The sequence below is a fragment of the Impatiens glandulifera genome, chromosome 5 (genome assembly GCF_907164915.1).
Source record: "Impatiens glandulifera chromosome 5, dImpGla2.1, whole genome shotgun sequence".
Taxonomy (NCBI): domain Eukaryota; kingdom Viridiplantae; phylum Streptophyta; class Magnoliopsida; order Ericales; family Balsaminaceae; genus Impatiens; species Impatiens glandulifera.
This window is the reverse complement of record NC_061866.1, coordinates 39,014,296-39,038,527: the sequence shown is the minus strand read 5'-3', so window position 1 is coordinate 39,038,527 and position 24,232 is coordinate 39,014,296. Positions and strand designations below refer to the sequence as shown.

General features: G+C 26.5%; 1 protein-coding gene across 1 annotated transcript; it reads left to right on the top strand.

Moving 5' to 3' along the window:
- The first annotated feature begins 14,066 nt into the window (after window positions 1-14,066).
- On the top strand, window positions 14,067-15,712 carry LOC124940320 (probable xyloglucan galactosyltransferase GT11). The gene has a single exon (XM_047480828.1). The coding sequence runs from the start codon at window positions 14,087-14,089 to the stop codon at window positions 15,551-15,553; it is 1,467 nt and encodes a 488-aa protein (XP_047336784.1). The 5' UTR covers window positions 14,067-14,086; the 3' UTR covers window positions 15,554-15,712.
- The last annotated feature ends 8,520 nt before the right edge of the window (window positions 15,713-24,232 follow it).

Genomic DNA, 24,232 nt, shown 5'->3' with positions numbered 1-24,232 from the left:
GTACCTTATGAGAAAGCTGCCTTCCTTGATGCCCATGATGTTGAATATGTCTTGCTTTATTTCGTCCTTCATGCCTCCATAAAATGCCACACTTTTTCTTTCATTAATAGTTAAACTTGTTACCTCAGAAAAGAACGTTAGTGCAACCCTAATAGTTTTAATGAAATCAACGTCTGCGCATGCGCTAGAATGAACAAATCGTCCACAAAGCATAAATGTGTTACCTCCTCTATCTCAAATTTAAATTTAGTGATTTAACAAATTAGATTTATAATGAAATGATTTTTGATTTTTTGAGTAATTTTAATAACCCAAAAAACCTAACAGGCATTACCTTAAAGTAAATATAAAGTAATTTTTTTCTCTTATTTTTTTTCATATATATATATATATATATTTTAATCAATCATTTATATATATATATATATATATATATATATATATATATATAATTATACATATTTATTTATTTATTTATATATATAAATATAAGACATGTTTTTGGCACTTACCTTATAAAATAAATAATTATAATTAATTTCTATTTAATAACTTTTTCTCTCTATATATATTATTATCTAATTTTCTATATCTCTTAACTAATTTATTTATATATATATATATATATATATATATATATATAAAAGCTTTTATAAATGTAAATAACTTATAAAATTAATAATAATAAATAATTTCTCTTTCCTAATTATTTTTTTATCTAATTTTCATATATATAATTTTATATGTCTCCTAATTAATTTTATATAAATCTATTTTATCTATCTATATATATCATTTAAATATATATGTTCCACCAGTAGAATTAGGGTTATTAGGGACGGTAATTGGCGACGACAAAAATACGCCGTGGATGATAATTATTATTAGCAACGGTGACCAAAGCACTATGGTTAATAAAAAATATTAGCGTCGGCGAAGTTATAACGTCACTGATAATTTATCAACGACAATATTCATTTTCAATACCGTCACTAAAAATTAGGCTTTCTCGCCTCTCTCCCATCAAGTTGTCAACGTCGTTGCTAAAATTCAGGTTTTCCCGTCCTATTCCCGCCATTTTTAAAAAGAAAATCATCCATGACGATAACATAATACCGCGACTAATATTATAAATTACTAATAGTGTTGTAAATGATTATCGAATGTGATGTGCAAGTGGCTAGAAGAAAAATTCTAATATGTTGTTGTTTGATGTATTTGAGACTGCTTTGGGACCACAGAGACACATGAAGATGATCGGGATGGAATAGGGAGTATGTCCAATGCCCTTCAAAGTGGGTCAATAGGGAAGTTTTTCTTTAAGTGTCAATAATGCATGTGTGTCTCAACGTCAATAGAGCAAAGAGTTGCTCGAGGAGAACAAGACCATGCGATAACGAGATGGCACAGATGCGCGCACATCTAGAGGCGCAGATGCTCGCATAGTAGGGCGTAGAGGCGCATATACCCGCACAGTAGGACTTAGAGGCGCAAATGTGTGCACATAAGGACGTAGAGGTGAAACAACTCACAGGGGTCTAAAGGTCAACAAACCAAAGCATTGCTCAAGGGAACAAGACCACGCGAGACGAAATGGAGTAGATGCGCGCACATCTAGAGGAGTAAATGCTCGCACAGTAGGATGTAGAGGCGCAGATGTGTGTACATCGAGACATAGAGGTGCATATGTGCGCACAACAAGAGGCTCTAGAGACGCAAATGCGTGCATAGTAGGACGTTATTTAGGCACAAATGTGTGCATAATAAGAGGTTATACAGGCGCTTATATCTAGGATGCCCCCTCCCATCGATCAGTATTGATTGACATGCGATATGAGATTTTTGTATTAATACTATTTGAGATTTTTATTGAAACTTGGAATTGATTTTTATTTATGAATGATCTTTTTTTTGCTAATAGTAGTAGAACAAAATATGAAACATATTTAATAAGAATAAAAAAATGCCAAAAAATCGAGAGCAAGAATTATCAGCAATGACGTTAGGGAAACACTGACGTTGATAAGAGAGAATTATCAGCGTCGGTATTAGAGAATGTTGGCGTTGATAAGAGAGGATTATCAGCGACGGGATTAGGCACAATGTCTTCGATAATATTGTTCATTATCAGTGACGATTCCCCATTCGCCGTCACTGATATTTTAGTTATCAACGTCGGTCTATCGTCGTTGATAAAAGTTTAACGACAAATGGCGACAACTTTATTCTCCGATGCTAATATTTATTAGCGACGAAATTATGACTTTTAGCGACGGTTTATGTTGTCGATAATGATGTATTTTCCACTAGTGTTCTCATCAACACTTTTTTATATTTATATTTATATAATATTACATATTTATTTATTTAATAATATATATATAAACATATTTTTTATAAATGGAGTTACTTTTATTTATATATATATATTATTCTATTTCATTATTAGTTTTATATAAATACATTTTAATCTTTTATATATTTGTTCTCTCATTATATTTATATATATATATATATAATTCTCTTTTATGAGTATTAATAATTTATTGGTTAATAAAAAGATTAACTAATGAGTAATAAATATAAAATACAAAATATATATACATACATAAATTTATAAATAATTTCAATAATCTAAAGTATAGTGACTAAAAGGTTCACATTTCATGCTTAAGACTATGGTTCAAATTCTAAAAAATGTAAATTGAAAATATTTGATAGATATATTGTGGTATATGTGGGTGCGAATTCAAATCTTATTAGCGTAACTTTTAAACTAGGGATAAGAGACATGTAAAAGTATAATGTCGAAATTGGTGGTTAATTTGACGAGTATTTGAAAAATGTTAGGTCATGAGATGGAGATGGAGATTGATATTGTAATTTGGTTGTTGATTTATTTAAATAGGGGTAAAAGAGGGTGCAATAAGAGTAAAAATGATGAGACGAGAGGTGGGATTTGTGGTTGATTTGTCGGGATAATATGTGAAAGTGTGATGTCACAATATGGATATGTCGATTGATATTTGGGATTTGGTTGTTGATTAATTGAAGTGTGGATAAAAGAGGTAACGATAAGAGTAAAAATGATGAGATGAGAGGTGTGATTTTTGGTTGATTTGTCGGGATAAGAGGTTGAGTCATAAATGATATATTAGTGGTTAAAAATATATATGAATGTAATGTTGATTGACTAGAGTGTAAAAGTGTGTGAGGTCATGTGATTAGAGGTCGACTAAGATTAGTGGATGGTTTGCCGAGGGATAAAGAGACATATGAAAAGTGTGAGTCACAAGATGAGGACTGATTGAGAGGATTGATTGGTGGTTGATTTTTTATGATGGATAAGAGGTGTGTGAAAGTGTGTGAGGTCACAGGATGAGATGTCGATTTGGGAGATTTAGTGATTGGTTTGCCGAAATGGGATAGATATAAGGGGTCGTTAACAAATTAAATATTAGTAGTTAAAAATCTATGATTGAAATGTTGATTGACCTAAGTGGTCGATTGTGATTGATTGTTAATTTGTTAAAGTGGAGTTAAAGAGGTCGTAGAGTACAAATGATGAGATGCGAGGTGTGATTTGTGGTTGATTTGTCGAGATAACAAGTCGGTAATAAAGGAGATATCGACGGTAAAAAATATATAAATGAGATGTTGATTGACCGGAGTGTAAACGTGTGTGAGGTCATGAGATTAGAGGTTGAGATTAGGATTGATGAGTGGTTTGTTGAGGGATAAAGAAACATATGAAAAAAATGTGAGTTACAAGATAAGAGGTCGATTGTGGGGATTGGTGGTTGGTTTGACGAGGAATAAGAGGTGTATGAAAGTGTGTAAGGTCAAAATATTATATATTGATTGAGATTTAGTGGTTAGTTTTCTGAAGTGGGATAAAGTGACATATGCAAAAGTATGAGTCATAAGATGAGAGGTCGATTGGAGAGATATGTGGTTGGTTTGACAAGGGATAAGAAGTGTGTGAGGTCGATCACAAGATGAGATGTCGATTGAAATTTGATGGTTGGTTTGCCAAAGTGAGGGTAAGAAAGAGGTAGTGGTAATATAAAAGAGGATGGTAACAAATGAGATATAAGTAGTTAAAATGTATGAATGAAATGTTGATTAATCGAAGTGTAAAAGTATGCGCGATCACAAGATTAAAGGTCGATTTTGATTTGTGGGTGATTTTTCGAGGGAATAAAGATGAATATGAAAAAGTGTGAGTCACAAGATAAAAGATCGATTGATAGGATTAGTGGTAAAAGATGTTGTAGTAAGGGTAAAATTGATAAGATGAGAGGTGAGATTTATGATTGATTTGTCGGAATAAGAGGTCGATAATAAAGGAGATATTGGTGGTTAAAAATATATGAATGAAGTTTTGATTGACCGAAGTGTGAAAATGTGTGAGCTCACGATATTAGAGGTTAATTGAGACTGGTGGTTGGTTTTCAAGGGGGATAAGAGTCGTGTGATAAAGTGAGAGATCATGAGATAAAAGGTTTATTTAGATTGGTGGTTAGTTTGACGATAGATAATAAGTGTCTGAAAGTGTGTGAGGTCACAATATGATATATGAATTCTGTGATTGGTGGTTGGTAGTTGGTTTGTCGTAGTGGCGGTAGAAAAATATCGTGATAAAGAATAAGATGTTGGTAGTAATGTAAAACACGTCTAACATAATTTTAGATAAGAGAATAATTCATGAGTTACCATTTCATTTCAAGTATTTAAGATTGTAATTTAATTATTTATTTTATTATTAAGATTGTAATTTAATTATTTATTTTAAAATAATAAGTAATAAAATATTTCTAAAGTATGATTTAATTTAATAAAGTAATAATTATAATATATATATAATAATTAATTATAAATTTAAACAAAATAATTTTAAACAATGGTTTATTTAAAGACTTTTAATAAGATTAATTTTTTTTATTAATATATAATATATTTAATTTAGAATAACTATTGAAATATTTATATAATCTTATTAATTAATATAATATTCTATTTTATGTATAAATTAAAATTATTACTTTTATTGTATAAAATAAATACGAAACTAGTGTTAACGTAGAATATAACATTTTTTTATAACGCTAAGTTTTGCTTTTACTTTGTAGTATGACTAATCCCCGTGAGTTAAGAACATATATATAACCCGCAAACACACTTAATTATTTAAACAGATGCAAAACTTGTCACTTGACGTACTCGAACTTAAAATTTCAGAAAAATTTGACATATTCATATCTTATTCTCACTAAACTAAAATATAATATTTTGATGGTATTAGAAGAACGGCATTGGGAAAGGTCCTGCACCTTTTGAAAAGGAAATATTATAAATCTGAACTTAACACGAAGAGAATTTTTGTCCCTAAATTCAATCTACTACCCCTCATGCTTTTATTTAAGAGTAATAAGGGATTGTCGGTTTTATTAAGAACAAGTGGTCTTTAAAGTTTAAGTAAGATTTATTTAGTCCTCAATTATTTTAGGATACGCAATTTTTTTTTTTTTTTTTTTTTGTAATTTAAGTTCTAATTATATATTAATCCCTCATTATCAAATAAATGACTAAAAGAAAGCAGAAAATAATATATTAAAATATTATAAAGTGTGCTTCAAATTTAAGAACTCTACCTTACCTATTAAATTTGCATACGGAGGAACTGAACTAGAGTCTCGAGTTTGAAAGGTAAATAATTTAATCATAACCACCTGTGATTATGTGTTTAATATATATATAATCATTTTATTGAATAACAATAAAAAATGTAATTAACAAAAAAAAATATATATAAATAATAGATATGTATAGAGAATATATTTAGTAATTTTTAATAAATATTTAGATTAAAATATTTTTAAAATTTAATATATAATTATATATTATAAAATAAATTATATATATAGAATTATTGATATATATATATATATATATAATTAAAATAGTTAAAATAATGGTATATTTGGTAAATATGGATATAAGTAAAAAAATATTTTAATTTATATAAAAAATATTAAAAATTAATTTAATAAATATAAAGAGATATTTTTATTTAAATATATTGAGAATTAATTTTTAAATAGATTGTTATATATATTTAATATATAATTTATATATTAAAAATTAAATTAAAGAAATAGAATTATTAATGTATATAAATAATTATTTATTTATTTAAAAAAAATAAAATATCATTAAAAAGAGAAATAAATTTTTTAATATTTTATTACTGAAGTTTTATAATTAATTACTCATTAACTATTCTTTTGATATAACTTATATTCATAACTATTACTTAAGATCGAGTTTATAAATAAATCTTTCACAACGATCAACCCGCTAATTCTACCTAATTTAGGAATAAGCGTTGTTTATATATAAAATCTTATTTAACTTGAAAAATTGAAAATAAAAATTAACATAATTAATTAATTTTTGCCCACTATAAAATAATTATTATTTTAATCCACATAAGTATGAGTGCCAATTATGGATTTTGGAACTCCAGAAAACAGAGATAGTGAATCTAATCACTAGACTAACAGAATTTTAATTCAAGGTTTTGAAAATGATTCCAATTATCCATTCGAAATATTGGGGAATTCCGGTTTAAACGGTTCAATCGGACCACCGTTTGAACATTTTTTTTTTATATATTTTAGATTTGTAAAGTAATTAATTCTGCTGAATAAAAAAAAAGTTGTCAACATTGATTATTACATGTTTGAATCCATCAATATATTTTCTATCTCTACTGAATATTTACGTATTGACTTGACGACTATTATTATTATTTATATCTTTGATATTTTTCTTATCTATATATTTCATTTCTTTTCTCTTCTATGGCCTTGTTTTGTTGGGGTTATTTAAATAACCCAACTCACTCAAACATCTTTTCACTCCTCTCTCATCAATCACATCACTCAATTCATTACCCAAAATACTAAAATACCATTTATTTTAAATTATTATTTATTATTTTATTATTATATATCAATACCCTTTAAATAATTTTACCAAAAATATTCTTATTTCCTCAAAATCATCAACAATCATTACTCATTTCTCCTTCTAAATTATTACAATAACCTCAATCTGAACAAGGCCTATACTAATATAATTTACAAGGCCGTCGACTGAAACCGCAAACGGTCAATAGAGAATGACGCCTGTTTGAAATTGCAAACGGTCAATAAAAAATGGCGCATGTTTAGAACCGACGCTCCAAAAGGTCACACCCATAATGAAGAATGACCGACTGTTTGGAACCAACCGGAGCGACAAACGGCCAATCATCGAGGTGAGAAAGGCATGTTTATGACAAACCTTTCCAACCGAAAAATTCCGGTTCATATTTTCAATCGAACCGGACGGTCAGACCAGTTTTTGAGCGGTTCGTATGGTAGCCGTATTGAAGTTAAAAACCGAATCGTTCATGTATTTTAAAACTTTGCTTTAATTTATTAATAATTATTATTATTACGGTTTATTAAGTATTTAAGATTTTAATTTAATTATTTTATTTTAAAATAATAAGTAATAACATATTTTTAAATATGATTTAATTTAATAAAACAAAATAATAATTATAATATATATATATAATTATTAAATTAATTATAAATTTTGTAAGTATAAAAATTTGACACATCCTAAATTATAATGAATATTATTAATTTATAATAATAATAAAATAAAATTTTGAATTTTTAAATTTTAAAATAACTTAAATAGAGATTAAAAATCAAATTAGAGAGTTAATTATTGTGATAATTAAACATAATTAAAAAAATTAAATAAAAATTCAAAACAAAATTATTTGAAGTTAAAATATTATATTTATTTTACCCAAATTAAACCCAAAAGAAAGTTGAAATTATTTAATTATAATTTTAAACATAAATTATGTATAGTTTATGCCTTAAAACAATTAAATAAATACCCAAAATTCCCAAAAATATCCAAAAAAAATAAAAATAATGTTTCCAAAAATATTTTTGTGGATTTTTTTTTGAAGAAAAATGCAAGAAAGAGGTTAAAAATCGATTTCAAATAACCATTTTATTACAAATATAAATTGATGATCTGGTGTAGCCGAAAATAAGGAATTACATTACAGTAGGATTATTTATCATCGGATCAGCCCTGTATTTTCATCAAGCGCCCAGGAGGACGCCAAGTATTCAGATGTAAGAAAACACGCATGCGCTCAGGGTCTCACCGGATTGACTAACGGGACAGCTAACCCCGTTAGCCTAGATGCCTGAATGCGGATGGATCTCCAACGGAACGCAACGATGCGTTTTGATTAATCAAAACGACGTTGTTTTATTAGTCTTCTTCGCGAACTCCAAAGGCCACAACGGACGTTGGCGATTCTTCTAGAAGGGTTATCTCCATCATTACTCTACATTTTCCCTTTATTTTTTTACCTTCGTGCACGTCTTTACCTCGTCTTTAATTCCCCTGTGGTTTGAAGTCAAATCATATCCCCTAGTTAGGCTGCCGAAGTTGAATTAGAAACGGGGAAGAACAACTTCGATGGCCAAATCAAAGTTGAATTCAACTTCAATTAACCGACCTAGCTAAGTATAAATACTTCTTAGGTATTATGTTTCCAATCCATCAAACAATCATCAATCATTACAGCTTAAATCGAAGAATCAAAGAACTTCGGCGAACTGGAGTTCTGTAAAATCCTCTCCAGCGATTCAAACTTCGACCCAGGCTTCTGAAAAGCTTCCTACACTCATTGGTAAGCTTCCAGGCCTCCTGAACTCCAGGACCGAGCTTTTCGTTCCCTCGACCGAGCTTCCCGAGCCCTGATCTAGAACACCTCAATCTAGACCAAGCCCGTCCGAGCCTGTTTGAGCCTAGATGGATCAAAACAGACCCAAGCCCTAGGACTATTTGGTTCCAATTTTCAAAATAAAATAATTTTGGAACCCCCATTCATTTTCAAATAATCCTCAAATGTCAGAAAATGATATTTAAATATTTTTGGGATATTTTTTAAACAAATATTTTGTCTAAGGCCTCGTTTGGAATTTATTTTTAAATTCTAACACTTTTATGATATTTTTCAGGTATTATACTTAATCTTATATCGTAGGTATGCTCTTCTAAATAATTTTGTACAATTATTACGTAATCTAAACATGTCCTTGTTTAGGATCCCCTGACTACTAATTAAAGGAAATAAATACTATAAATAAATCTTTAAATAGCCAGTCTTTTACTTAGAAAATAAATCGTCTTTTGACGGGCGTGGAGGACATAACGCGAAAGTCCTTTCTCGAGTGTAACCAAAAATACGAACCCCTAATAGAAACTCTAGTATAAAGTACGTTTATACACATACCTTTTATTGATTTTTCTAAAATTATTTGGTGACTCTATTTTCAAATAAATGATTTTTTAAATTAATTATATTTGATTAATTTAAACTGAGTTTTAATTAAATTATTATTTCATCTTCAAGATTATTAAATTTTGAATAAAATTAATTATTTTATATAGGTATTTTCTAAATCTTTTAAAATATTGTTTTCTTTTAAAAAGATGTCTAGAATGCAAATCAAGGTTAAAACGCATCAAACCTCGAGTCACCTCGGGTATCCCTGTATTGTCACGTATCATCCAAACACATGCTAAGTTAAGAGGGGACCAAAATCCGGGGTTACAAATTTAAACAAAATAATTTTAAACAATGGTTTTATTTAAAGACTTTTAATAAGATTTTTTTTATTAATATATAATATATAATATATTTAATTTAGAATAACTACTGAAATATTTATATTATCTTAATTATTATTTAAAATAATATTTTATTTTATATAAAAATTAAAATTATTAAATAAAATAAATACGAAATTAGTGATAATATACAATATAGTATTTTTTTAGAACTCTGAGTTTCAATTCTTTGTTTAGAGTGCGATTAATCACTGTGGGTTAAGTATATAGTCTATAAATACATTTAAATAGGCGTAGAACTTGTCGTCTGACGTACTCGAACTTAGAACTTCAGGGAAGATGGGAATATTCATCTCTTGTTGTCGCTAGCCTATAATATTTTGAAGGTAGATAATCTCGATATACAACGATAATGTGAGTGGTGGTCAGTATTTTGAAGATAAAATTGAATTATGGGTAGTGATCCTCTTTTGTTCTCATGTCACATGCACATGTCATATTAGAAGATCCAAGTTAATAATTCATTAGACTTAAGATTATTGCCCTTAGACTAAAGGCATGGGAAAGGTCCTGCGCATTTTGAAAAGGAAATATTATAAATCTGAACTTAACTCGGAGAGAATTTTTGTCCTTATGTTGAATCTACTACCCCTCGTACTTTTATTTCAGAGTAATAAGGGATTCTCGATTTTGTTAAGAACAAGTGGTCTTTAAAGTTTTAAGTGAGATTTATTTAGTCCTCAATTATTTTAGGTTATGCTAATTTATTTTAATTTCAGTTCTAATTATATATTAATCCCTTGTTATTAACATGTAATGTACTCATGTATTTAGATCACATTTTATTTTGTTGTCTTCCCCTCACACACAATATATATAGTACAGTACAATAAGTCTAAGTAATATCCAAAAGTTATAGTTAAAGAATTAGATTAAAAAAAATACATAACGGGAAATTGAAAATTATCGAACTAAGAATGTGATTTTTATTTTTATTTTTTTTTTAGGGTAAAACTAGTCAATTGACAACTAATATAATAATAATAATAATTTGTAGAAGGGTATATGATGTATGATGTATGATATATATAAAAAAAATATTTTAGGCTGGAATAAGCCATAGATATTAATTGATTGGGATAGAATAAATTGTTAAAAATAATTAAAAATAATATTAGTATTTTTGTAAGGTGAGTTCAACTCCAGAACATTGGACATCTAAAGTTAAGAAATAATTACATTTATAATATATTTTAATGATTTTATTTTAAAATAATAAATAATAAAATATTTTGATATTATGATTTTATTTTGATTTAAAAAATAAAATTAACCATTCTAATTTATATATATTAGCTATAATTTATTAATAATTAAATATTCTATAACTAATAAATTTACCTATCTATTATTAAATATTGTTAACATCTATTAACTAAAAGATTTGAGAGGTTCTGAAAAGGAATTTAAAATTTTGAATTATAATATTTTCTCTCCCAAAAGGATATTAATGCACATGTTTATTTTTATTTCCATTCTTCATTGACAATGTTGATATATGTAATTATTTTTAAGTAGCCACTTTTATTGAAAACATAATAATGTTATTTTTTTCTCAACCATAAAAATGTTAGATCGACACTGTTATACATCATATGTGAAAGAAATTAATAATAAACTAAACCAACATGCTTCTAAATTTTTATTATTAATTACTTTTAATTTAAGAAGTCTAAAGAAATAATGTATTCCCACTCTAATTTATAACGTTTTTATTTAAAATTTTATATTTAATTTATATTAATAATTATTATAAAATAACCCACTAATTAAGAATTTAAGTGTAAAAATCTAGTCCTTACAAAACTAAATGTTACAAGTTTGATTTTTATTTAAAATGTCTAAAATAAAAATAAAATAAAAATAATAATGATTATTATAATAAGATAAATTAACTTATTTCTAATGCATATAATAATTATTTTTTGTATTTTTTTTATAACAAGGGTCTAATATAATATAATTAAATAGCTATATAGTTTTATTCACATTAATATTTTAAAAACAAAAATTCACATTAATATTTTAAAAACTCAACCAAAGTTGATATATATATATATATATTGACTAAAATTTAAGCAAAACCTTAATAGAGACGTGTTACATATTAAAGTTCTCATTTATAGATTCTTACTATCTTCATTAATACTAATTTGATGAATAATAAATTAGGTCAAAAGTTTACTTTTTGTAGCCATCAAATTTTTGTTTGGGTAATAAGAAATTGTTTCAACTAATCAATATATATATAAATACTTAATGAAAAACCACCCGATTCTCACAACTCAATTTTAGAGTAAGTAACTCAGGTCTTTCCTTTTCTTTTTTCTTTTTGTAGTCATCAATTTTGTGAGTAACAACATATTTTTCTTACATATATACTCTCGCACAACTACTCGTTTTTTAAGTAAATATTTCGGGTGGTTAATTCGCAAATGGACTTAAAACGGTTTAATTGATATATTATTTGTATAATTAAAATTAAAAATGGAATAAATTATAAGTTGGACGCTTGTCTCCCCCACCACACACTATAATGGACAACCTTTCTTACAAGAGTAAAATCGTTAATTTGTGAATTAACTGTCCACCAATTATCGCGGTTAAATAAAAAAAAATAAAAATATTATATATATATATATAATATTTTATTTTAAATTTATTTTTATAAATTTAGCATTGATTTTTAAAACCATGACCCTAGTGGTTAAATTAATTTAGTGGTTAAGAATAAAATATGTATATTATTTATTAAATTCATAAATATTATTTTGAACATATTATATAATATCTTAACAAGTTTATGTTATATTTGTTTACTTATTGGGTAAATGTGTATTAGTTTACTTATTAGGTAATCATAACATAATTTGATCATTCAATATAGAAACACATTGATTTCTCAATTTTCCTTTTTTTTTAAGTAAAAAAAGTCAATTCTTATCTATCAATTCAAATTCAAAGAAATTGTTCTATTTGGAAATTTTTTATTATTTTTTATTTATTTTTTGGGGTCAGACAATATTGAATGATTCTTTGCGTATGTCAAATTAGTGAGGCAGATGAAGTTCTTCTCAAACAAAGAATCTATTGCAAATCGAACAGTAGTAAGACAAGGTCGTATATTCCTTACTGTGGACTTAGCCGCCGTTGATAGCAGCCGCTTGAAAAATCAACGGCATATCAAAATTATTGATTTCTCCCTCAAGAATTAAATGGGAAGATTAAAAGACTTAATAGTTAATTGCAATTAATTAATTGTTGCCATGATAAATAATAATATTTTAAAATAAATAATATACCATAAAAAAGATTACAATAATATATTTTCTTAAATTCTACTTTTCATTTAATTGATTTAATTCAAACATTGATGGATTTATAAAATACTTTATTTAATAAACGTAAATAATATTAATCAACCCCAAACTTATAGTTTAATTCAATTAAGCCTTTGACTTTGTATAGAGAATATTTGAACTCTTAAATATCACTAATTCTTTAGGACTCGAACTTTTATTGTTTGTAACAAATGGGGTGCGAACTTTGAATTATATTATATAAAACTCCAACTATTACAATTTTAACTCTTTAAGAATTTTTTGAAACGATTATTCTTTACCATAATATTTTCATTTAATTTACCACATTTGTAAAATACAAAATAGCAATTTAATATTTTTTTCAATTTTTCTCACATTATACACCTTTAAATCATTCAATCCGTATTCGACAATTTTAAATAAGTATATCTCGAAAAAACAATCAATTTAAAACACAAATGAATTCAAATTGGTTGATCGTACACAAAATTTTGTCCTTATTAAGTTTTTTAAAAAATAAAAATCTATTTCTATTCAATTCTTTTTCAAATATATCTTTAAATTAATATGTTTTAGTCACTCAAACCAACTTTTATAAATAAAAATGCATAAATCTCGAAAATAATACTTAATTTAAAAAAAAAAATTAAAACGTCTCTAAATATCATTTCAATTACAAACATGACAAATTAATTAAAATATTATCAATTAAAAAAATAAATCTCAAATAACTAGAATTTTAATAGTCCGAGTCTAATATGACAAAATTAGAAGTTTAAACCTTATTTAACGAAAACTATCCAAATTTAAGGCTCAAATGTGAAATAGTAAACTACTTTACTATAAATAATAATAAAAAAACTCCTTTTTATAATTGATTCTTAAGAAGTTAAGACTTAAGGGATTATTTAATATTAAACAAAGAGTTTAGGGTCTATTTTAATCTTCTTTCTTAGCCATCATTTTAGTCTTTTTTCTTCATGACCATTCTTATTCCATTCTCTATACAAACATCTCTGAATTCTCTCTCTCTCTCTCTAAAATTACTGAAATCTTGGAGAAGATTATCAATGGAGAAGCCGAAGCCGATCAATGTAAGCTCTAAAATCTGGTTTGCTTGTTCAACCTTCTTCTTCATTTGGGTATTACTCCTCTGTTCTCTATCAAGCAAAACAAGCTTAATTACTCTATTTCCATCTTTCTCAAACTTGAAATCAATCTTCATAGAAGAAAACAGAGTTGATCAACAGTTCAAAGAAACCGATCATGACGAATCCTGCTCCGGCCGATATATCTACGTTCATAACCTTCCTGCCCAATTCAACATCGACATTCTTAAGAACTGCACAGCTTTGAATAAATGGTTCGATATGTGCGAACCACTTTTGAACATGGGTCTTGGAAAAGAAACATCTAAACAAGGTTGGTACGCTACGAATCAGTTCACTTTAGAGATTATTTTTCAAAATCGAATGAATCAATATGATTGTTTAACAAGGAATTCTTCATTAGCTACTGCTATTTATGTTCCTTATTATGCTGGATTAGATGTGGGTCGGTATTTGTTTGGGAAAATTGATGTCTCTGTTCGTGATAAAAATGTTGTTGATTTAGTTAATTGGTTAACTAAACAACCGGAATGGAAAAGAGTTTATGGAATTGACCATTTCTTTATAGGAGGTAGAGTTACCTGGGATTTCCGGCGACAATCCGATGAACAATCAGGTTGGGGAAACAAACTATTTATCACACCGGAGATTCGTAACATGACAGCATTGATTATTGAGAAAAACCCATTAGATAACAAACTTGAGGTAGCAATTCCATACCCATCTTATTTCCATCCATCAAATTCAAATGAAATCATAAATTGGCAAAATGAAGTTCGTAATGTAAACCCAGAATTCCTTTTCTCCTTTGTGGGTTCTCCTCGTCCAAACGATAATACATCAATCCGTGATGAACTAATCAACCAATGTTTAAACAGCATCCATTGTCGATTACTAGATTGCAATGATTTCAAATGTGATGATCCATTCTTCGTGATTCAAGCATTTTCGAAATCGAAATTCTGTTTACAACCATCAGGGGATTCATACACAAGACGATCAACGTTTGACGCCATTCTTTCCGGTTGTGTGCCTGTTTTCTTTCATCCTATGTCGGCTTATGGTCAGTATGTTTGGCATTTACCTAAGAATCATTCAAGTTATTCAGTTTTGATTAATGAGACAGAAGTGAAAGAAGGAAAAGTGAATATTGAAGAGGTTTTGGGGAAGATACCGGAGATTGAAGTGATGGCAATGAGAGAGGAAGTGGTGAAGTTGATACCTAAATTGGTTTATGCTAATCCGATGAAGATGCCGGAGAAAGGATTGGAAGATGCTTTTGAGATAGCTGTGAAAGGGGTTTTAGAGAGAATTAAGGAGAGAAAGGAAAATAATTAATTGAATATTTTTATTTTATTTTTCCAAATTTTACTCCTTTTTGATATTTTCAATGTTGGGTGTTATATTATAATAAGTAAGATATATAGTTTTAAGAATTGTAACTATTTTATAGATTAAAATTGAGTTTATAATATGTTTTAGGAATCTATACAAATACATATGGTCAATAATGAACTATTTATGCATACCCATATCCTAAAGTATATGTATAGTCAATATGCATGGAGGTCCTAAGAAGAAAATATCTCAACTTTATAAATTTAATGTAATATTGTCAACTTTGACAAATCTTTTGTTAAACCAAAATCTTATAAAAGAAATAAGGTCAAATTGTCATAGGGAGGCTATTGGGATCCCATTTTGGAGATTTTCTTTTTAAATTTCACAATAATGAGATTTATTTTTATTAAAATTATAAAAAAAAAATTTGTTTTAATTATTTAAAAAATAATTAAAATTTTTAACTACAGATTCTATTAAATTGCATATCTTAATCGTGGTAGGTAAAATATATAATAGTTCCACAAATATTACAGGTTATATTGTTAATAGATAAAAAAAAAATTATAGAAAAAAATAACAATGACATATAAAAAACTTAGGTTAGTTTGATGTGTGATTTTTTGGATTTTTTTTAGAATTTTATCTCAAAATTCATTTATCATTTCATCCATTTAATCACTTATTTTATATATTTAAATATTAAAATTATCTTTTATTAATTAACTTTAAAAAGAAGAAAGAGAAAATCAAAATATAAGGATATTTTGGTAAATAAACCCAAAAAAATAATTTTTTAAAAATATTTATAAAAAAAAACCTAAAAAAACTTAAAAATCATTTTCTCAAACAAGTTCTAAGAAAATCATCCCTTTTCTTATATATATATATATATATATATATATATATATATATATATATATATATATATATATATATATATATATATATATATATATTTATATTTGGTCATATTACCAAAAAAAAAAAAATTAAATTATTTGGGTCAAATTGAAATTGGGACCCGTTATTATTTCTTTAAGACTCAAAGAGTTTTAATCCACTACTATAAAATATTATTAAGACAATAATCTATATGGAATTTACCATTTTAAAGGTAAATTTCAAAATATCTGTAATTTTGAGGATAAATTTAATTAATAATTTAAAAAACTATAATTAATTTTCATTAGTAGATTTTTTACTTAAAATGTTTCAATGTATTTATGGAGACATTATAGATTGATTTCCTTTTAAAAATACAATATAAATTTATTCCTTGAAAAACAATTATAAATTGATCTTTAGTTGTTTTAAGAATAAATTAAAAGCCTATATTATTTTGAGAGTAATTATAATTAATTTTTTGAATATATATATATTAGACATTCATCTTTAGATAATAAGCAAACACATTTATGAAGAGATGTAAAAATATATTTATAAGATTATCAAATATTTTCATATTTTTATTCTGTATATCTTCTTTTAAAAATTAATTATATTTACTCTAAAAGTTACAGATATTTTTAATTTTGAAAATAAATAATATTAGTTTCTAAAATTTTATTAAAAGAAAGTCTGATCAAATACCTTTTTCATGCCACATTACACGGTAACTTGAGAGATTTGTTATATTATTTTAATTTTAATTTTAAATATAGAATTGTTTTAAAATTAGTATTTTTTTAATTGTTTTTTAACAAACTTTTATTTAAAAATTTATGTATAACTATTTTTTATTTAAGTTTTTTTTTTTGTATGTTCAGTTAATTAATTGATTTATTTTTAATTTTAGTTTTTTTAAACTTTTTATTTCTAATCAGTGTTTTTAAATGCTCAGTTTAATTCTTTTAATTTGTTCTAATTGACATTTTTTTATTTCAATTTCATTTCATGTATTACTTACCTTACAATTATTTTAATTTGTTCAATTTCAATTGTTTTGGAATAGTAATGTAATTAATTACTATATTAATAATAATCTAGTTGATTGATAATTTTAATCTAGACATGTGTTATTTGAAAGTTATAAGCAAAACAATGATAATTGTTAAGAAAAAAAAATCAATTACATAGTATTTAAAAAATAATAATTAGACAAAAACAAACACTGAAATAAAAATTAAACTTAGTTAAAAAAAAACGAAAAAAAAAAAAACTTAAATTTCAAAAAACTAGAAAAAAAAATCAGATAAAAGAAAAACACTTATTAAAAATGGAAAAGAAATCAACTAAAATCACTCAAATAAATAAAAAACTGTTTTAGAATAGTAATCTAATTGATTATTATATTAATAATAACCTAATTGATTGATATTTTTAATTTAGAATGATTAGAAAGTTGTAAGCAAAACAATGACAATGGTTAAGAAGAACAAATTCAATTTGATATTATTAAAAAAAAAAAGAATAATTTGAACAAAACAAGTGAATTTTAATTACATGAAAACAAAATATATCAATAAAACTTAGTTAAAAATCGATTTTTTTTCATTCAAAAAACTAAAAAAATAAAATCAGTTAAAAAAAACAATGATTAAAAATGGAAATAAAAAGTTAACTAAAGCACTCAAATGAATAAAAAATTGTTTGAAAATAATTTAAATTTGAAAGAAATCAGTTAAAAATACCATTTTGTTTTAATAAAAGAAATAAACACAAACATATTAAAAAACACTAAAATTTAAAAATAATAGTTACAAAAGTTGAATAAAATCATTTAAAAAACTGAAATTAAAAAAATATATATAAGTATAATTACTGGTGATAACCAAATTAAAAATAAATTAGTGAAGGTCACCATCTTTACTAAGCGCTTGTTTGATATTTTTATTTTCTTTTTGGGTTTATGTGAGTTTTGAGTAAAATATTTGTTTCTTAATTTTTTAAAAAAATATTTTTTAAAAGTTTAATGACTATTATACCTTAAATAGATGAAATAGAAATATAAAAAAAAATATCAAATTAATAATATTTTGTATTTTAATAAATAAAATAAGTAATGAGATAAATGAAATAAAAAAGAGAAAATATTGATTTTGAGAAAATAACCAAAAATCAATATCAAACCTAAGCTTGAAGGGAGACTTAATACAGTCCAGAGAATGGTCTACTAATCATTATCATTAATATTATAGTGTTTGGATGCATTCCAGACAAACTATTACTATTATTTTATAATAAAATTAATATTAATATCTATATCTCATTTTTTATTATATTATATTTAATTAAAAATATAAAATATTATTATTATTTTTTATATTATAATTTTTTTTCATATATACAAAATATAAACTAATAATTTAATAAAATAATAAAGATATAAATATCTCATATCAATTTTGCATTCCATGTCACACAATCAAGACAAGACAAGATCAAAAAAATGCATGAGTATTGCTGAAGAAGGTGTCCCCATATTTGTGAAGTCCCTGGGCAATCTTAGCACAGCTGGGCACCTTATCGAATATTTCGGTATAGAAAAATTCATACATTACATTTATTTTATCTTGATTTCGGTATATACCATAATTTCGATACGGTATCAGTATTATACATTTCATACCTAAAATACATATTAATTAAAAAATAAACTTAAAATAATTAATACATAAATGTTACCCAAAACTAAAAATTAAAAATATTTATCATTAAATTTTTTTTTTATAAATTAATAATATAATTCAGATTATATAATAATAATAATAAATATAAGTTAATTTAGACTTAATTAATAAAAAAACTACTTCTCTTTTTAATTTGTTCATTTTCTTTGAACAAATTAAATTCATCATTTGTATAAATCTTTCATAAGTTGAATTCGTTCTCATTTTAGTCAATCATTTATGCACATCAATGCCTCCACTATTTTAGAATTCAAATTACTCCTAAAATGATCCACTATCTTTTTACCCAAGGTAAAAATAAACTCATTAGCAACAATTGAGAATGAGATTGTAAAAATATTCTTGAAAATAATGAAAGGATAAGCTACCTAAGAGATTGAAGGTTTTGTTTGATCTTTTCTCAATCTTATCAGAAAGTAGAGATGATATATATTGAATAATAGTAAAGTATAATTATATTTGATTTAAAAAAAATATGTTTTTATAATTAAATTAATATTAAATCTATTTATTTCCTTGTAATTTATAAATATTATTTCGGTATATCTTAATATACCAAAATTTTGAAATTCTTATACCTTTACCGTACAAATAATTTCGATATCGGTACTATACCTTACATTTTTTCGGTATACCTTAAAATTCGATATTTTCGATATATTACGGTATAATATTTTTGATAGACCTATAATATCAGTAATTTTCTCATCCATATATATAGCACAATTTTAAGTTGGCCGCAAAAATTTCAATAACAAGGTGATCTTTGTTGTTCTCCTATCTTGTTCTCTTTTAATGTTCACTTTTTTTTATAAGTTCTTTGATCAATTCTTTTTCAAACCAAAATGCCACAAGATTTTTTTCCTTTGCCTTTTTCGATTTTATTATTAATCAAATTCATTCTAAAACACTAGAATAGGATAATTCTTTTCATAAATTGTTTAAACAAAAACTAGATTATTCTAATCTTAGAGTATTTGGATGTCTTTTTTATATAAAAAATAATATTCTATATAAAAAAAAAAAATTTGAACCAAGAGGTTCAAAGTGTATTTTTATTGAATATCCCTCTAATAAAAAAGATATAATAATTTTGATTTAAAAAAATAAGTGATTGTTGTTTCAAGAGAAATTTTTTTTCATGAAAATATTTTTCTTTATTTCAAAACTGAAAATACAACAAAGAAAATAAAAAAAGAATTCTCATTTATTTGATCAAACTTCTAAATTTTTAATAGAATCAGAAACATAAATAAAAAATAATGAAACATATCAAGTTGTTGAAAAAATTATTTTACCAAATTAAAATCAAAATTTAAATAATACAATTTTTTAGAAATTACAAATTATTACTAAAACTTTTGTTTTGCAAAACGAAGAAAAAAGGGACACAAGACAAATAAATCCCCTATTTGGTTAAATAATTATGTTGTGAATATTACTTCAAAATCATATGAAAGTAATAGATTCTCATTTTCTAACAAGGCCATTATGCGATGTATAAAGCAAATATGCTTAGAGATGTTTAGTATATCTATTATAGATGTATGCGTATATAATAAATACGTACGTATAAGGCTAACTTGTCGAGGCTCTATTGTTCGGGCACGTCGAACAACAGTTAGGTAAAGTATCCATGTTTTGTGTGCTAAGGTTTCTTTTGAGGTTTAGGTTAGAATCTCTCCCCACCGTCGCTAAGGTCGCATCCCAAAGGATGTATCAAAGTCGATAGGGGATCCACTCCGGGTTCATAGTTTTTCCTCACGCGACATCTCTCGGTCATAGACCGGTATGATCGGTCTAAAAGTAGTTTGTAGAAGTACATAATTTCGATCTGGTACTCCTTCACATAGTCCCGAGTGATATACGCGTTCATTTTCCGGCAATTATTAGGGTAGAACTTAGGTACAAGGTAAAACCTAAGTACCTGTTAGGACGATAGACCTCATGAGGTGGACTATTGTGATGATGGAATGTTATAAATAAAAATTTATAAATAGCTAGAGTTTTGTTTTATAAATCAAAATTGTAAAATCCCCAACACATTTTCCACAAAAGCTATAAGCATCGGAAAGGGTATTACTTCCATCATCGTCCCTCTCGACTTTACTAACTCCTCTTGGATTAGGTCACCTTGGTTCCTTCATAGCTTAACACGTGTCTTGTGGACACGTGACAATGTGAGGAGGGGGCCAGAGTCGTTGCTTGAGGATCAATGATTACAACATCGATTGCATGCTAGGAATATTTTAAAATGAAACATTTAATTTTAAAAGATTTTGATAGTACTGACCGCTTTAAAATTAATCATGTAAAAATAATTAATTCTAGATTCAAATTTTAATAATTTGGGAACTTGTTGCAATCAAATGATAATTTGATTTGGAACACAATTTTAAATTAATTAAACATAACTAATTTAAAAGACCACATAATTGAAAATTAGAGTCGCCAATTGATTTTAGAAAAATCAATAAAATAACCATGTATAAACGAGTTTTATACTAGAGTTTCTATAAAGGGGTTCGGATTTTGGTTACGCTCGGGAAGGGCTTTCGCTCCATGTCCTCTGCACCCGTTAAAAGACATTTTTATTTTCCAAAGATTCTAGTTATTTTAAAGATTTATTTATAAAATTTTATTCCATTTTAGTAGTCTAGGGGTCCTAAAAAAGGATAGATTTAGATGGGGTAAGTACAAAATTATTAAAAGGGGTATTTACCTGTTGCACTGGTATCAAGTTAACAAAACCTGAAAATATCAGAGAAAATTGTTTATGGGAGACATCCCGAAAATATTTATTTTTTGCCCTCGGGAAACCATTTAAAAATGGAGCAGAGTTCCCAAAATTATAAAAATAATTTTGGGGTTTGAAAGAATCAAGCATCAAGCATCAAGCATCAAGCATTAAGCATCAAAAATCAAACATTAAACATAAGTATTAAGCATCAAGTATAGGGGTGGGAAAAATTATCGATATTAAAGGTATATCAAAAATACTGTACCGCAGTATAACGAAAATATCGATTTTTAAGGTATACCGAAAAAAGGTAAGGTATGATACCAATACCGAAATTATTAGTACGATAAAAGTATGATTTTTTTTAAATTTTGGTATATCGAGATATACCGTAATACCGAAATAGTATATATAAGTTAAAATATTTATAATATATATAATACTTATAAGGAAATAATTAAATAAATTTGATATTAATTTAATTATAGAAATATAATTTTTAAATAATATCAAAATATAATTATGCAGAAATATTGTTCAATATATGCAATCTCTACCTTACTCATGAGATTGATTTTCTTAAGTTAATATGTTTTTTAGGTATCAAATATATAATACCGATACCGTACCGAAATCAAGGTAAGATAAATGTAAGAATTTTTTGTATACCGAAATTAAGGTATATCAAAATCAAGGTATACCGAAATCAAGGTAAGGTAAAGGTATGCATTTTTTTGCATACCGAAATTTTCGGTAAGGTATAAGGTATGGATAAAACATTAATGTATACTGTACCGACCCACCCTAATCAAGCGTTAAGCGTTAAGTGTTAAGCGTTAAGCGTTAAGCGTTAAGCGTTAAGCGTTAAGCGTTAAGCGTTAAGCGTTAAGCGTTAAGCGTTAAACGTTAAGCGTTAAGCGTTAAGCGTTAAGCGTTAAGCGTTAAGTGTTAAACATTAAACATTAAGCATTAAAGCATTAAGGAACCAAACAGGCCTTAGAATCAGAATCCTAGGGCTTGGATCCATTTAGATTGAACTGGGCTCGGGAAGCTCGGTCCTGGACTTAGGCTACTTAGTTAAGGTCTTAGGTCTTGGGTTAAGAGAAGGCTCAATCCTAGGTCTAAGGTTAGGGTTAGGGTTAAGTCTACGGTCATAGGTCAAGTTAAGGCTAGGTCCTAGGTTTAGAAATATCGGTCCTATACTAAGAGGAGAGCTCAGTCCTAAGTCTAGGGTTAGGTTTACTAGTACTCCTAGGTCAAGTTATAGCTCGGTCTTAGGGTTATAAACATCGGTCTTAGGGTTATAAACATCGGTCTTAGGCTAAGAGAAGGGCTCGGTCCTAGGTTTAGGGCTAGGGTTAGGGTTAGGTTTATCGGTCCTAGGTCAAGTTAGGGCTCAGTCCTAGGGTTAGGTTTATCGGTCCTAGATCGAGTTAGGATTTAGTCCTAGGGTTAAAAATATCGGTCCTAGGCTAAGAGGAGGGCTCGGTCCTAAGTTGAAAACTCGGTCGGGTTCCTTGGTCCTAGGCTAAAACCACCAGTCCTAGGGCTCGACCCTTCCTCATGAACACTAGTCGTGATCCTTGGTCGAAGCTGATGAACACCGGTCCCAATCCTCGGTCGGAGGCTAAATTTTCTCGATCCTAGGTTTTGACACAGGTTTGTTTTCTCAGTCCCAACTAAATAACAGAATCAAGGATTACCGGTCCTAGGCTACAACTCTATTACAATGTGTTCTTATTTTGGTCAAACTTTCAGAAGGTTGTAACTTTTAATTCAGATCATGGAATCATGATTTGTAGGTTACAGTTAGTTCATATAATCATGAAGAACAAAATCTCTAACATAAATCACGATTATTTGAAATTTACAATGATCAATTTCAAAACAACATTTCTAGGTCAAATTTTGGAAATTTTCAAATTATGCCATTTCAATGCCTGATTTTTATTTCATTAGTTTTGAAATGATGAGTATAGTAAAACTCAATCAAAACAAAAAACATCATTCAAGCATTAAAACAGTTTTTGAAGATTTAATCAAAATCCAATTTTTTTTCAAAGACACAATTTGATCAAAAATTATCAAAACGATGTTATAGTCATTGAAAATTCATCCCAACATGTTTACAAAATGTTTCATAACTATTTGAATTAAAAATTCATATTAAACTCAAGAACACAAAATTTTAAAAAATCTAGTTCTTAAGCTTAATTTTTCAAAAACATAGTTTGATCAAAAAGTGTTATAGTTGCTAGGAAATCGTCCTAACAAATTAACAAACATGTATAACAACTAATTGAA